Source organism: Sus scrofa, chromosome 14 (assembly GCF_000003025.6).
Source record: "Sus scrofa isolate TJ Tabasco breed Duroc chromosome 14, Sscrofa11.1, whole genome shotgun sequence".
NCBI classification, from domain to species: Eukaryota; Metazoa; Chordata; class Mammalia; order Artiodactyla; family Suidae; genus Sus; species Sus scrofa.
Window position 1 is genome coordinate 120,702,075 of NC_010456.5, and position 16,383 is coordinate 120,718,457.

Sequence of the window (16,383 nt, forward strand, 5' to 3'; positions counted from 1 at the left end):
TCTTTTATGCTAGAATGTGTGTTTAAAAAAGCAGCTATGAAAGCTGTAAAATACTTAAAAGATAACACGAGTTTATTAAATAGAAAGTGAGCTATAACTCTGTTAGTGAATTTCAGATATGGTATCTTGAAACTTGTTCTTGCTCTGCTGAGCATTTAATCAGAAATTTTAAATATAATTATGTTTATTTTAGCACACTTTGATCTGCTGTGCTTGGAAAGAAAGATATTAGTAGTTAATTTTTCCCTCTTCTTTTTTTTTATGGCCACACTTGCGGTTCATGGAAGTTGCTGGCTAGGGATTGAATCCAGGCCGCAGCTTTGGCAGCACCGGATCCTTTAAGAGACTGTGCAGGGCCAGGGATTGAACCCGCACCTCCACGGTGACCCAAGCCACTGCAGTCTGATTCTTAACCCACTGTGCCACCATGGGAACTCATACCCTATTCTCAAGAATATAGATTTTTTATTTTCATACAAAGATAAATGGATTAATTTACTTGCGACAAAGTTAACAGACACTTGCTGTTGTTTTCTAAACTTTTAATTGGCCTTAGAATTTGCTACAATAAAATTCCTTTTATTTAAAAATTGTAGGAGTTCCCACTGTGGTGGGAGTATTTTTAGAAAAGAATATAGAAACACTTTTGGAAATGAATAAAAGAACTGTGTTTTATTTCTGTCTAGGATTTCTTGGTTCTAGCAAAGCTGGAGCTCATACTGACAGCTTCACTTTGCACATTGGCCCTACTTTTGCTTGGCAGGTGAAGGTTAATTGTAAGTTTCCCAACATTTTTGGTAGAGCTTTGAGTACATTGAGGACCTGGTTGGATGCTAGTATAGGTCCAACAGATAGTGGTTAGGAGAAAACAATTTAAGTCATCTTTTAGCAGCAGTTTTACTGTTTCCACTAAAGCACAATTTGGCATTTCTCTCTCTCTCCCCCTCCCCCCACCCTTTGCATTTTTACTTCAGATAACTAGAAAATATATTGAAAATTTAGGGAGTACCCTGGTGTCCTAGTGGTTAAGGATTGGGCTTTGTCACTGCTTTGCCTTGGGTTTGCTCCCTGGCCTGTGGACTTTTGGTTGCTGTGGAAAAAAAGGAAATTTAGGTTTAAGATTTGTTTCAAACTTCCTTGATCTTGAAAACTTAGAATTTGTTTTGAACTTCCTTTGAATATCAATCTAGAATGACTCATAAGTTATTGGTAATGGTCACATGTCTTTGCTAATGTCTCTTGACAGTCTTACATACTATTAACCCCAAGATCATGTTTTGTAATTTAAAATCTTTGGTGGAAATGGGAGTTCATTTGAAGTGGCTTAGTTCCTGGCTCTGACAAAGGCCTCCTAAAGATAATTACAAATCAACTGGCAAGCATTTACTGTGTGCTAGGTACTGGGGTTAGGACAGAAGAAGGAGAAATCCCGGGCCCTGCTTTTGAGGATTTATAGTCTAACTAGGTAGAAAACAAAATAAATTATAAAGCCCCTACAAACAGTATATAATTACCTGCTAAGTTGTGTGTGTTCCACATGGGAGTTGAAGTAAACTCAAAGCAGGAGATTCTCATAGGTTGAAGCTTGTATGAAAAACTTAATTATAAGTGATTATTCCTGGGACTTATATGATGCGCTGTAGGAATTTGTCTCAATTGGTTTTAAAACATTTTAAGGAGTTCCTATTGTGGCTCAGCGGAAACAAACCGGACTAGTATCCGTGAGGATGTGGGTACAATCCCTGGCCTTGCTCAGTGGGTTAAGGATCTGGCGTTGCAGTGAGCTGCAGTGTAGGTCGCAGATATGGTTCAGATGGATTCTGTGTTGGCTGTGGCGTTGGCCGGCAGCTGTAGCTTATATTCGACTCCTAGCCTGGGAACCTCCATATGCTACCAGTGTGACCCTAAAGAGCAAAATGAAAAACTAAAAAAAAAAAAACCAAAACAATTTTCAGTATGTTTGAAAGGGTTTTCAGGAGAAATGCTGCATCTGAAGCTTTTTTGTTCTGTCTTGTAGTTGTTGAACTATAGCTTGTCACTTATTCTGGGGTGAAACTGGACTTTTAGCTACTTAGCATGGATGAGATAGTTATGGGCCTGGAACTACATTTAGAGAATGTAATAAAGCCTTCTTATTCTCTTAATCTATAGTTGATTTCCTGATATGTCTCTAATGACAGCTAAAACACAGTGTCATTTTTAGTGGCTCTGTTTTCCCTATAAAGGGGTCTCTACTAGGGTTCTCCCTCTTTTGTAGTGGCAATGTAGGTGAATGCCCAAGGGTCTTGTGAAAACAGCCACAAGCTTCAACTGGGGCAGATATATCTGCTGTAGCTTTAGGTAAATAAGGTAAAAACCGAAGCTCACTTTCTTAGCTCTTAAGAGTCTCTTAGATGTCATTTTAGTTTGGAGTCCTGTTGAAGATGAAGCATGGAGTATGAGAAGGGCCAAGTAACTTTTGCGATCATGTATTTCCCCATGTAACTTATATTTCATCTGACTGCATCTCAATTTATCCTTTAATAGAGAACCCCAAACAAGGTATTTCTGTGGGAAATACTATGCCTTTGTAAGCTTTATGCCTGCTTTAGTACATCACCCTTAGATCATTGACATTTAAAAATTGCAGCATTTCAACGTATCTTTATAATTTGCTGAAACACTGATACAGAAGGTTGATATAGAATTTTATGCCATTACAAAAAAATCTATTTTTTATAGAATTATTTTCCAATACTTTTATCCCAAAGTAATTAGAGCAGTGTTGAGCCTTTAATATAATCTAAAGTTAAATGAGAAAAACATGGTCTTTCTAATTGCAAAATGCAATCACTAAATTAGAACAAGAAAGAAATGTGGAAATTAAGAAAGAATACATGGAGTTCCTGTCGAGGCTCAGTGGTTAATGAATCCGACTGGGAACCATGAGGTTGCAGGTTCAATCCCTGGCCTTGATCAGTGGGTTAAGGTTCCAGGCGTTGCTGTGAGCTGTGGTGTAGGTTGCAGATTCGGCTTGGGTCTGGTGTTGCTGTGGCTCTGGTGTAGGCCAGTGACTTCAGCTCCAATTAGACCCCTACCCTGGGAACCTCCATATGCCTTGGATGTGGCCCTAGAAAAAGACAAAAAAAAAAAAAAGAAAGAAAGAATACAGCTAAGATTTTTTTCACCAAAATTACGGTGACTAAAATTAGGAAGTATACCCTTTTTAAACTTGGAAAACTTGAAGGAGGAACTTTCAGATTTAAAAAAAAAAGGGACAGGAGTTTCTGTCATAGCTCAGCAGTTAACGAATCTGACTAGCATGCGTGAGGAGGCAGGTTCGATCTCTGGCCTCCCCCAGAGGGTTAAGGATCTGGCATTGCCCTGAGCTTCGGTATAGGTCGAAGACGCGGCTCAGATCCCATGTTGCTGTGGCTGTGGTGTAGGTCAGTAGCTGCAGCTCCGATTCAGTCCCTAGCCCGGGAACCTCCATATGCTGAGGGTGTGGCCCTGAAAATGCAAATAAATAAATATTTAAAAAATAAATATAAGGGGACAACCCTGCTTTTACACAGTGAGTGCTAACTATATAGGTACTTATTATCCTAATAAAAAATGAAAATAAAATCAAACTAATTTAGATTAGTTCTTTGATAAAACATTGCTGTTGGGCTTTAGTAAGAAGACATTAGGGGCATGTTTCTATAATGTATTGTATTGTCATGAAGTACAGCCGTCCCTGATCCTATTGGTCTCATTGACAAAAACTTACTCTTTGGCATTTGAATCATTGGTTACTGCATTACTCTAGACATCTAGAGTTGTAATGTCTGTATGGTTTTTCTGTCTTGCTTCACTTTATTCCAGCCTGGTTCACAATTATTCCTTTACAGAACAGCTTGTATTTGGCATGGCTGTAAAAAAAATTCAGTCTCTTCTAAATAAGGTTCTTTTTCAATTGGAAATTCCATTTTCACAGTTAAAACATTTGTAAACATAACACAATTTAGATAAAGCTGAACGACTTTGCAAGACTGCTATTTTTGAAATGGAGGAGGCTTTTCCTAAAGAGCAATTTGGTGATACTAGGCTCTTAGAACTCCTTTGAAAGCAGTTAAGAGTTTACCACTGCATGTATTGGGTCAGATGAGGAAAGAAACATGTTACTTGTTGGCTTGCAATATTCAGAAAATATTGGTGTGTTTAGAAGAATACTGAATGAATTTGGGGTCTTATTTTCCTTTACTCCAAAGGATCCTTCATGTATCTTTTGTCCCCTGAGATTAGAGATGTTGGTGATTCTAAAAGATGTTTTAAGACTTTCATTCTGTAAGGTTTCTAATATATGAAAGGAACTGTAGCCAAGTTGGGCAAACTTATCCTCCAAACTCTACTACCTTCTTTGGTTGAAGTAACAGTTTTTATGTTCTTATTGTTGGAATATACTTGGGCTAGAGAACACACAGCCTCCCCTGATGAACAGCCAGGGTTTTGATTGGCAACAGTAACAAAATGGAATATGTTCCCTCAGCCTAGCTTTTCCTTCTTTTCAAATCCCCAGAACAATATAGATTTTTTTTTTTTAAGCTGTTCTCTTGGAATCAAAGTGTAAGGCCCTTTCATAGCAGTCCTTCTTGAACAGAAAACTGTAATGTTACTGAGCTGAGTCTGGAATCATACAAAATAAATATAAGATCTCTGATTCTTCTCTCATTTAATTTTTTTTCTGGGCTTTTCCAGAGGAGAATTAAACTAAGATTTAGACAAATATAAATAGAAACAAGCCACAAACAAGTCTTAATTTGAACCCAGTCTTTTACTGATAAAAGTTTGCCTTTTAGGAAACTATTGTAATTGTTAATCCTTTGAATACCTTTCCTTTTCAGAAGGCTTTTTAAAAGTAAAATAGTTCTTAAGGCATGCTCACTTTCTACCTGCCTAGAAATGCTCATCCGTCAGTGCCCTAATACAACACTGAAAAAAAAGAAAAATCTGCTTTATCAGAGGAGAGCATGCTCAGGATTGGTGCCAGGTGTTATGCCATGCTGCCTCGAAAAGTAACTCTCAAAAACTACTCTTCAGTTGGGCCCTTTGTGGTCAGAAAAAAATGAGACAGTATAATGAAAGAGAAGGACTGGAAGAGTTAAGTAACTTTGAAATAAGAACATTAATTCTCTGTCATTGTCGGGATTATGGCATGTTTAAAATTCTGTGGATCTTATTTTTCCAGGGGTTCCAAATGCCCTACAAATACCTCAGGATTAATTTATTTAATTACACACAGGCCAACAATTGCTCTTTGTTACCCTTTTTCCTGCCCCAGATTTTACCTCCCCAAAACAAAAACAAAACCAAAAAACCTACGTTTTGATTTGGGGAAATTTTGCTAAAATGGGACTTTAAAAATAATCCCTGGCTGGCTTGACTGAATTGGCAGATGTCCAGCGATGCCAGACTGTAAGCATGGTCACCACTTTTAATCATTTAGCTCTCTATTTCAGGTTGCTTATATTCAGTACAAATTGTGAATATTCATTTTCCAGCGATGCATCAATTCTTAGGCCAGAGTGTTTCTGTTCCATTTAATAAAAGATGTCTTTCCTCCTAAGTGAATACACCGCCTTAAAATAAACTATTATACTAATCAAATCTTAATAATGGGGCCATTTTTAAAAAGGTATTAGGTTATTTTCATTTTATGCTTCTAAATGAACATTTACATTACAAAGCATTTTTGGATTGTGCTGTTGGTGCTGAGTAGTAGGATAGCCATTTTATTAGAGATCAGTAATGCTATTTCTTCATTTCCTTCTTCCGTCCTGGACTGTGATTTGATATAATAAAATGGTTGTACTGAGCTGTGGGTAGGAATGGGGCTGTGAGAGTTAGACTTAAACTTTTATATAATAGTAGACTAATGCTTGTGTGCATTTTGTACACAAAACTAAAGCAGTGTCTTACAGAATGTTATCACTGTATCTCAAATCTGACTTGCTAGCATGTAGGAAGTTTGTTTTGATTTTAAAATGTACTTTACCCCATGGTGGCTGGCAGGGTACAATGCTATTGACATCACTGTGTTTCAAATAGAAAATTAACAAGTAGCTACTGTTGTGATTGCAGATTGCCTTCCCCGTCCCTGTGAGAGAATGCTTTTTCTTTTGGACAGCAACACGTCTCAGCCCCTTGGTACCATTTAATCAGCCATTGGGGGCTGCCAGAATAGGGATGAACACCAACAAAAGACTGAAGAGTAGAAAAACTGTTAATAATGTAAAAATCTTTCATCATTTTCCAAATTGATGTAAAAGATAAATAATTTAAAAAAAATTTTCTCTCCCACCCACAGCTAAGTTTTGACAATAGGCCACGTTCAGAGCCTGATTGCTCCAGAGAGGAGAATCCTTTCCCTCCACCCAATTCCTGGAGAATTGCCAAAGGAAAATAAGCTATTTTGTATTTAGAACAAATTGCCACTGTTTTCACCAGTGATGTAGCCCTATTTCCCAGACTTTGAAACTTGGAATACAGAAAGTTCTTGTGTGACCAAAGAAGAAATATGGTGAACGAGTGATCAAGTTTTTTTTTTTTTCTTTTTCTTTTTTTAAACCAATCCTCATAAACAGATAAGAGAGGGAAGGGGATGTATGCATGGAAGCTAACTAAGTTCAGCACAGAGTGGACATCAAGTGAGCAATTTCTGTTAAATCACTTTGGAGACTGGATTCCTTATGGGAGTTTCAGTAAAAGCACATTATGCCTCTGGAACTAGAGTTTAATTATTTTTTTTCAAATGAGGCTGTCAAAGATCAAGTCTTCCTTAGATTTGAATGCAGGACAATAAAAAAATTTATACTATACTATAAATTCTATACTATGGGCTTCAAGTGATCAGGAGACCTGGGATCTTGTTAAACTATGCAGACATGAGTTTCTTATGTTATCAGATGAGATAAACACTGTTCATTTGGAGTTCCGTTGTGGCTCAGTGGTTACGAACCCAACCACTATCAATAGGATGCAGGTTCAATTCCTGGCCCTGCTCAGTGGGTTAAGGATCCAGAGTTGTCGTGAGTTGCAGTTTAGGTGGCAGACATGGCTCAGATCCTTCATTGCTGTGGCTGTGGTGTAGGCCAGCAGCTGCAGCTCCAATTCAGCCCCTAGCCTGGGAACTTCCATATGCCATGGGTACGGCCCTAAAAAACCAAAAAACCAAAAAAACAAAACCAAACAAAAGAACCCATTGTTCATTTAATTTTTTTTCTCCCTTGCATTTTGAAGTATTTCTTTTTAGACTTTCCCCTCTCATATCTGTGTTTTCTGAGCAATTCTTTTTTCTATTTTCTCCTTAGTAATTACCTTCCTGTCATTATACTTGACTATCACCATTTCTTGAACCACAGCTGGAATGGAGGCCAAACTTAAATCAGTTAGATTTTCTACCTGATAGGAAATCTGTCTCTAAGGTCAGAAAGTTGACATTGGTGACCAAAAAATTGGATTTTAAAAAAATTATCTGTGAATTTTATTTGATAGTGTCCTAGCCCTCCATCACAGTAAATATTTAAATAAGTCACTCTGTTGTGATTTTTTTTTTTTTTAGAGTGGCACCCACAGCATATACAAGTTCCCAGGCTAGGGGTTGAATTGGAGCTATAGCCACCGGCCTACGTCACAGCCACAGCAACACCAGATCTGAGCCGTGTCTGTGACCTACACCACAGCTCATGGCCACACCAGATCCTTAACCCACTGATGGAGGCCAGGGATCAAACCCGGGTTCTCATGGTTACTAGTCGGGTTTGTTACCGCTGAGCCACAACAGGAACTCTTCTATTGTAATTCTTAACCCTCTGCTTCACTATTAAAAGAGATGCCCACTCTAATCAAGAGTTAAGTTGGGGATCGCCAGTTACTCTACATGTAGCCATCTTTGGTGGTGACCTCAGCTGCATATAGAAAAACTCAGTATATAGAGTTCTGGTGTCTATAAGCAGATCTCTTGTGAGTGTTAGCCTGGCATCTGCTTATACTGTTTGGAGGCCCCTGTATTATTACCTCAACTTTGGTGAGTTAGAGAGTCCCAGAAGTATCCACTAGAAATTGTTACATCCCTTCTTCCCACTGTGTGCCAGTCATTCTGTTTGGTATTGGAAGAACTGAAATGATATGGATTCAGTCTTATCTAGAAAATAATTAAAATGTAGTGTAATTAGTGTAATTAGAAAATCAAATTACAATTATCTGTGGAAGGAGTGTGGCACAGAAAGTCTCATTGAAGAAATAGTAGTTTGGCCATGGGGCTGACAAATGAGTTAGATGCCCACTAGGTGGACGGTGGAAAAAAAAGGGTATTCTAGGTATAGAATGGCAAATACAAGCCTTTGGTTTGTGGAAGAGGTTTGCAAAAGGGTATGGATAATGGAAATTGAGGCTGGAAAGTTTGATAGGCAGAAGGTCAAATTACAGCATCTGCAAAGATTACTTCTGACATCCTTTAAAAAACTACAGCATCTATTTCAGTGCCTAGGCATCTAATTGGAGCGACAGCTGGCAGCCTATGCCACAGCCACAGCAACACCAGATCCGAGCCGCATCTGTGACCTACATCACAGCTCATGGCAACGCTGGATCCTTAACCCACTGAGCAAGGCCAGGGATTGAACTCACAACCTCATGGTTCCCAGTCGGATTCGTTTTCTCTGCGCCATGATGGGAACTCTGATTTTATATCTTATTTTGTATATATATGAGCCTTTTAATGCCAAGGTGGACAAGGTGACTGTAGAATGTATTACTATAATATTACATAGCTTATATAATTTACAATTTCATTATAACACTTGTTGATATTCCTGTCTGGTTATTTTACAAGATACCAGTTGAATTAAGAGGAATATTAATGAAAGCAGGTTTTTTTTTTTTTTTTAAGTCAGAAGCGAGCTCTAGCTATCATCTTCAGTTTTTATTTTGTTGTCATTAAGCCCCATGATACCACGTCAGTTCCAGTGCTAGGGAATTGCCCCTTACCAAGTTGCTCACTAGGAGTTAATAGTTTTATTTTTTGTGAAGTATAAATATATAAGTTGTAAGTGAAACATATAATTATCAGATGCCAGTTTATGGATAGCTTATCTTAAGCTTATTTTACAAACAGTAAACTGAGCAGCAAAATATGAGATCATATTTGTTTTTGTAAATACGATTCATGAGTAGCATAAATGTGCTTGATATCTGGATTCATTTTTAATGTCATTTTTCATAAGGAGGCAGGCAGGGGTTTTTTTGGTAACTTTGGAGATTTTCAGAAAATTCTCAACTTGTTGCATTTTAGAGAAATGTTGGAATAGAAAATGTATAGGATAAGTAGCTAGCTGCTGTCATGTGCAAGAGCGTTGTGTAGGGAGTTGGGAAACCTGGCCACAAGCCACTACAGCTTTGAAGAATGTGGCTCAAGGGAGGACTCGCAGCCCATTGCGTAACATTCATCAGAGAGGAAAATACAAGCACTGTCCCTATCACTTGACTTGTTTTCCATTTTTATTTAGTTACTTGGCACAGTCTTGGTCTCCTGTAGTGGAGGAATGAGAGACAAGCAAGTTCCAGCGAAAGACTGTGCCTCCAAGGGCATCAGCCAATGGATGGTTTGTGAGGCTGGGCAAGCATTAAATTTCTTATTGTTGTTGGGCAGAGAGATTAAAGTTTCGAGGGACAACTTGAAAAACATCATCGCATGATACTTGCAGTTTTTTTTCCCTTCTCCTCCCTCAATACCGTGCGCTTCTTATGGTTGATATACCTGTGCTTTAAAATATCACAGCTACTGGCAGAGGGCATTTTATAGCAAAATCATTTCCCCTCATGTTCTGTGATACTTTGGTTTGGCAATAGAGTTTACGTGGTTTGAAATCAAAAGCAGCACTGGTTCCTTCAGAGAAAAATGATCCCAATCTACCAAAATAAAAGCCAAACAGACTCTAATTGTTCCTTGTCCCAGGAGGGGCTTGCCCTTTTTGAAGGTGTGGGTAATTTTGATAGGACCTTCTCTCTAACAGGGTTAGTCACTGGGTAAAAACCTCTTCCCCTGGGTAAAACCTGCTTTTAAATCTCATTTTAAAACAGACCTCAAAGTGTCTTTGAAAATAAAAGTACTCTGGTATTTCTCCATTCTCTTGCTCCCTCTCCCTCTGCAAGGAGACTCCAGTTTCCTCACAGGGCACCTCCTGCTGCAATGTCTAAGCCTACTCCTGCTAAATTAGGAAAGATTTTAGTTGTATAGTTTTTATTGATCTGTCCATATGTTGTGAAAATTAAGTAAATGCTAACCAGGGTGCTAAATTTTTTCCATCAGGTCTAATCATGTAAATTTTACAATGTCAGAGCTTTTTCCTTTTGATTGTTAGTCTAGTATTCATTAGAAGGTTCAGAACAGCAGCCTTAAATTAACTTTCCCCAACCTTCTTACCCTACTTTGACTAAAGATGTAGGACCATGCCTTTCCTGAATCTTTGTTCTTTATGTCAGTTCTTACACTCTTTGAAGATTTGAAAAACATCATCTTATGATACTTGCAAATTTTTTCTCAGTACATAAAGGTTTTCAAGTCAAATGAAGCTTTTTTCCTTCTCTGCCTATTGTCCTCTATTCTTCCCCCCCATGTCTTACAGTTCATGATTTGGCAACTCCATACAGGACGCTCCTGAACCACCAGTCACATGAGAATGAAGGCAAGAAAAAAAAGGACCAGATGGCATCAAAAGATATGCCTTTCTAGGTCATTGGTGGTTAAGCTTGCAATCTGGTTACCAGCAGGGAGACTGGGGGTTAAGGGTGGAGAGCAGCACAGCACCATTTTAAGAATTTTGCCATACAGCTTGTTTTATAATTTGCTGGGGAGAAAAAACTTACACGTGGAGGAGCATGAATTTTCTTATTGAACTTTCCAGTTTACAGTCACAGGGAATCCATCACATTTACCTAAAAGTGGCATATAAGCACATGTAGAAAACTGTGTGTAGTATTTAGATGGTACCTATACAAAAGTGTGGCTCCGCCTTGGTCAGCTGCTGTCTTTCAACTTGCTTTAACCCTTTGTTGTTATTTCTCCAAATGCCTGATTCAGTTACAAGTACAAAAACTGGAGGAAATGATATTTGTTGTTCTTTTTTTTTTTTTAAGGGCCATACCTGTGGCATATGGAAGTTCCCAGGCTAGGTGTTGAATCAGAGCTGCAGCTGTTGGCCTATGCCCACAGCCACAGCAGTGCAAGATCTGAGCTGCATCTGTGACCTACACCGCAGCTTACAGCAATGCTGGGTCCTTAACTGACTGAGCGAGGCCAGGGATCAAACCCACATCCTCACTGATACGAGTGGGATTCTTAACCCACTGAGCCACAATAGAAACACCTAGAAATGACATTTGGCTCCTACACATACACCTGCCCCCACAGAAGAGTAGAGGACATCATTCACCACTCATCCTTCTTACTGTTTTCTATTTTGGAGGGCTATATTTTAAAAACTGGCCTTTGTGGGACATGCTAGCTCAGGGTATGTTTTCTTGGTATAAACTGTATCTTGGAGCGCATTTAAAATTAGTTGACTGAAAGAATGTTCAATAGTGGAACCCTCCTATGCTGTTGGTGGGAATGTAAATTGGCACAGCCACTATGGAGAACAGTATGGAGGTTCCATAATTAACTAGAAATAGAACCACCATATGATCCTGTAATGCCCTTCCTGGACATGTATCCTTTACTCTTCTAATTACTTTGAAGATCCTTGCTTTTTCACAAACAAATTTAGTATCCCTCAAAGTCAAGGTTTAGCATCTTTTATAAGGCTACCTTCTCCAATTACAATCTCTCCTTTTATTCAGATTCTGTTGCCCTTGATATCTATATGACTTACTTCATTGTGAACCAAATGAAATAAAACAATATGTTTTGTTCTGTAGTCTAGATTATAAATTCTTGAAATTTACATTTCTTTTTTTTTGCTTCTCTCACTCAAATATCTGGAACACTGCTGAGTATACAAAAGTCATGTAGTAAATATACAACTGAATATTTTTTTAAAAAGAAAAATCAGACATTTTAATATTAATTGATTTCTGCCCAGATTTTAATATGACCTTAACTTAGATCTCACAAAACAGAAAATCAATCCACCCATTTTTTTCTTTATATGAAACTATACTAAGGAGTCATTCTGAAGTTTCTGAACTAAAAGATGTTTCCTAAATATGCATTGAATTTCTGGGGTTAAATAATTTAAACAAAATTGACAGGTTATTCCTATGGCAAAACACTTCTTTGAGTTGCTTTGTTAACTTTTTTAGATGACTGAATTCAGAGCCCCCTTGGGAGCCTCTAATTATTGCAAGAGAACCACCAGTCTCTCTCTACCCTCCAGTCATATCATATGAGTTCATTTGTTAGGCATATGCTGTAATAATCCTAATGAAGAGTTTAAAGGTATCCTTTACTGTGGATTTTTTGCTTAGTTTCAGTCTGCTCAGCAAGAGCACTCTGTGACCATGAGAGTCCTCACCTGGAGATTTTCCAGTTAAAAATGGAAATTCTGCTAAAAATCCTATGATTTGGGGTAGCACAGCCGGGGAGGAGCATGACTCTGAAATTGTTAAATCTCTCTCCTTAAAGGGAATCCATTGATAAACCCTTAATTTAGGGAAAATTAAAATTTTTTTCTATATCTACATCAGGTATGTCAGGTTTCAGCCTGGAGCCAATTACTAGATTTGAGTTATTGAATAAAGAGATTTGGAATGGAAATGCTAATGGGCCTTTAACTATAGTTGGGCTATTGGGTCTGGGAAGAAATCTTGGCAATTCATCAGCCAGACCTCTGACTTCACTAACCTTAATTGTCTTTGCTTGTCACTGACATAATTGGCTGCTTTCTCCCATCCCTCTTTGAAATTGCCAGCATTTGAGAATTTCTCTTTACATTATTTCTTGTGTATTAAGACAGAAAACACATAGTTTGGTGGGTGAGCTAGTAAAACCATTTTGGCCCTCTCTGAGGAGAAAATGGAGAATGTGTTTGTGCCTGGGGCAGTTGAGACAGTTACTATTAAGGAGTAGGGCTCATCCATTAACACATTTGTGGGTTTTCTTTTCAGATATACTATTAACTGCTAAATTATGTTATAGTTTTTGAAGCATAGGACCAAATATGTGAACTAGTATTGTTTCAGGGTGAAAGTATGTACCCAGAATGCTTATCATGGTAATCATAGTTCCTTTAGGGTACAGGGAATGTAAATCCATGCTCTGGAACATTCCTAGAGAAATTTCTCTAACTTAATGGGTGCATTAAAGAATGCTATGCCATTTAATGAAGAACTTTGTCACCTGGCTTTTTCCATGTCTAGGAAATTGGAGGTGAGTAGTGAGAGAAAGAGAGAGGAAAATGAAAAGCTAATGATAAGTGGTACACTTAGATATTAGGAAGTGGGGAACTGTTTTATGGGTTGCTGTTTCAATGGCTGGAATTAATCTCAGGGCTGTATATTTTGCCTAACCCTATTCCTCACTGGTCAAAGAATTTTGCTGTCTCTCTTGCATTGTAGCATATGAAGTTGCCATTTTTATAAGTGAGAAATGGTTGAATATTTTATATGGTTCATCCTAACATAATAACATAGGCACTGTAAGATGGCTGTAATTGCAGAGAGGGGCGTGTGTGTGTGTGTGTGTGTGTGTGCGTGTGTGAAAGAGAGAGAGAGAAAATGAAAGGTGCAAGGGAGGAAATGGAAATTTGTGAGCATTTTGGGATACTGAAGCTGAGAACATTACTCTAGTCTGTGGTTTTAGACCTTCAGAATCAAATATAGTAGAAATTGACATAACACTGTAAACCAACTATAATGAAAAAAATAAAAATCATTTTAAAAATGAATAAAGAAAAAAAAATCAAATACAGTTGTCCCAGTAGTACTTCTACTTTAATCCAGTTGAGACAGCTTATGGGGCAGGTTAAAATTAAATCACCTCTGACAGAGATTACTATTGGGGATAATAATCTGAAGTGACCGATGTGTGCAGAGTACAATAGAGATTGAAAACCAGTAGGTACACCTGTACTTGCATGTAGATACTTTGTTGAAACTGAAGAATTAGGGGTGTAACATGGTTATAGATTGAATAATGTACAGATTATTATTTGTCTTAAAATAGGTTTTAGAATGTTTTTTACTGGAGTGTTCAAGCTGTGCTTATTTGACTGTTTTGTCTTTCTTAGACGAGCTCACCTTCGCCTGTGTTTAGAACGCTTAAAAGTTTTGATTCCACTAGGACCAGATTGCACCAGGCACACAACACTTGGTTTGCTCAACAAAGCCAAAGCACACATTAAGGTGAGAATTTTTACCATCATAGTTTCACATGATTCTGTCAGTCCTGGTTTCTTTTTTTTTTTTTTTTTTTGCTATTTCTTTGGGCCGCTCCCGCGGCATATGGAGGTTCCCAGGCTAGGGGTCAAATCGGAGCTGTAGCCACCAGCCTACGCCAGAGCCACAGCAACGCGGGATCCGAGCCGCGTCTGCAACCTACACCACAGCTCACGGCAACGCCGGATCGTTAACCCACTGAGCAAGGGCAGGGACCGAACCCGCAACCTCATGGTTCCTAGTCGGATTCGTTAACCACTGCGCCACCACGGGAACTCCAGTCCTGGTTTCTTTAGCAGTGATTCCTATTCATATGTATCTGCCAGCTCACAATGTCCTCCTTTAACAACTGACCTCAAGAGAAATTTTACGAAAATTTATCATCTAATCTGATGGGAGCAACATAACCTGATTAAATTGTTGTGACAGCATGGCCATTTGAAGAGCTGGGAATACTAGGAAAATAACAATTACTCTACTGATACCCTGAAGTAAGGCAGTTGTGCCCTCTGGTGGAGATGACTTCATTTGGCTGTGTCCCTCAGTATTTTTCCATCGAACTATACTGCAGAGCAAGTCTCTCTCTTTTGTGGAGATAACTTGACAGACTTCGAAAATTCCATACTGTTCTAGTAGCATTCGTTACATACACACACACAGTAAAGAAAGAACTATTTTTGATGTTTAAGAATACCTATTTATGTTTGTTTACATATATATACATGTATTTATATAGTTATTCATGATTTGTCAAAGAAGAAATCTTTTGAAATATTAGGTAGAAATCAATGTTATTGTTTGTACTGGACTACACACAAACCTAAATATTGCTTTTTCATATTAGAAACTTGAAGAAGCTGAAAGGAAGAGCCAGCACCAGCTAGAGAACTTGGAACGAGAACAGAGATTTTTAAAGCGGCGTCTGGAACAGCTGCAGGGTCCTCAGGAGATGGAACGAATACGAATGGACAGCATTGGATCAACTATTTCTTCAGATCGTTCTGATTCAGAGCGAGGTAGGCAGTGTGGTTCTTCTCTAATGAAACACTAATCATCCTTGTATCTGGATTTAGAGGGTAAGTTGGGAGGCACTGTATTTGCTTTCTTCTTTTTCATCAACACTGTATGTAACATTCTAGAATTTTGCAATCACAACATTGTCTAGCAGTGCCTGTGTGAACTACAGAACTTTTCCCCTTGATTTTATTTATATATACATATATATAGTTAAAAATTTCTACTTTGGAACAATTTTAGACTTACATAAAATTTGTAAGTTTTCTGTAGAAAATTGTAAAGTTTTCTCATACACCTTCACCCAGGTTGCCCTAATGTCAATATCTTATGTAACAATAATACAGTCCTGGATCAGACAGAGGACATTATCAGAAAAAGTGATGAAATCAGGTTTTATGTGAAACTCGGTTTTGAAGAACAAAAGTTTATCAGAAGTAGCAGCAAGAAACTCGGTTTTGAAGAACAAAAGTTTATCAGAAGTAGCAGCAAGCAGGAAATGCTACATTTATGAGTGAAAGTGAGATCTAACAAAAATAACCCTGAATTAGGAGGCAACCTTTGGTGCTAGTCTTCTGCTGCTTTTTAGCTGTATGATGTTGTCAGGTCTTCAGACTTTAGCTGCCCCTCCTGCTGTTAACTCCTCCTTGTACACAACCCACTTCCAAATTTCAGAGAGGGTGTGTCTTCATCATTATCGTTCATTTTTTTAGTACTCTCAGAATGCAAGTACCTTACCGAGTACAAATTTTTCCCTCTTTTCCAGTGTTACAGGGACTTTCGTAACATCTCTAGTCTATTTGGCTAGAGCAGTCTCTCATTTTACTGACTTAATTGAGTTCAGAATGCTCTGTTGGATAGGGTGTCTTGATTTTGTTTCCCAAATGTAGGTTGGATGAGTGTTCTGTGATACTGGGAAACACTAAATAGCCTATGAAGCTATTTTTCATATATATATATGAAACAAATTGTTAG

At 38.1% G+C, this 16,383-nt stretch overlaps 1 protein-coding gene across 3 annotated transcripts in view; it reads left to right on the forward strand.

Moving 5' to 3' along the window:
- Positions 1–16,383, forward strand: part of MXI1 (MAX interactor 1, dimerization protein) — a 78,942-nt gene that overhangs the window by 58,384 nt on the left and 4,175 nt on the right. For all 3 annotated transcript variants that reach the window (XM_003133181.6, XM_021073199.1, XM_021073198.1), the window contains exons 4-5: positions 14,247–14,361; positions 15,239–15,410. In XM_003133181.6, the coding sequence (XP_003133229.5) occupies positions 14,247–14,361; positions 15,239–15,410 (287 nt within the window). The remainder of the gene's footprint in view (positions 1–14,246; positions 14,362–15,238; positions 15,411–16,383) is intronic.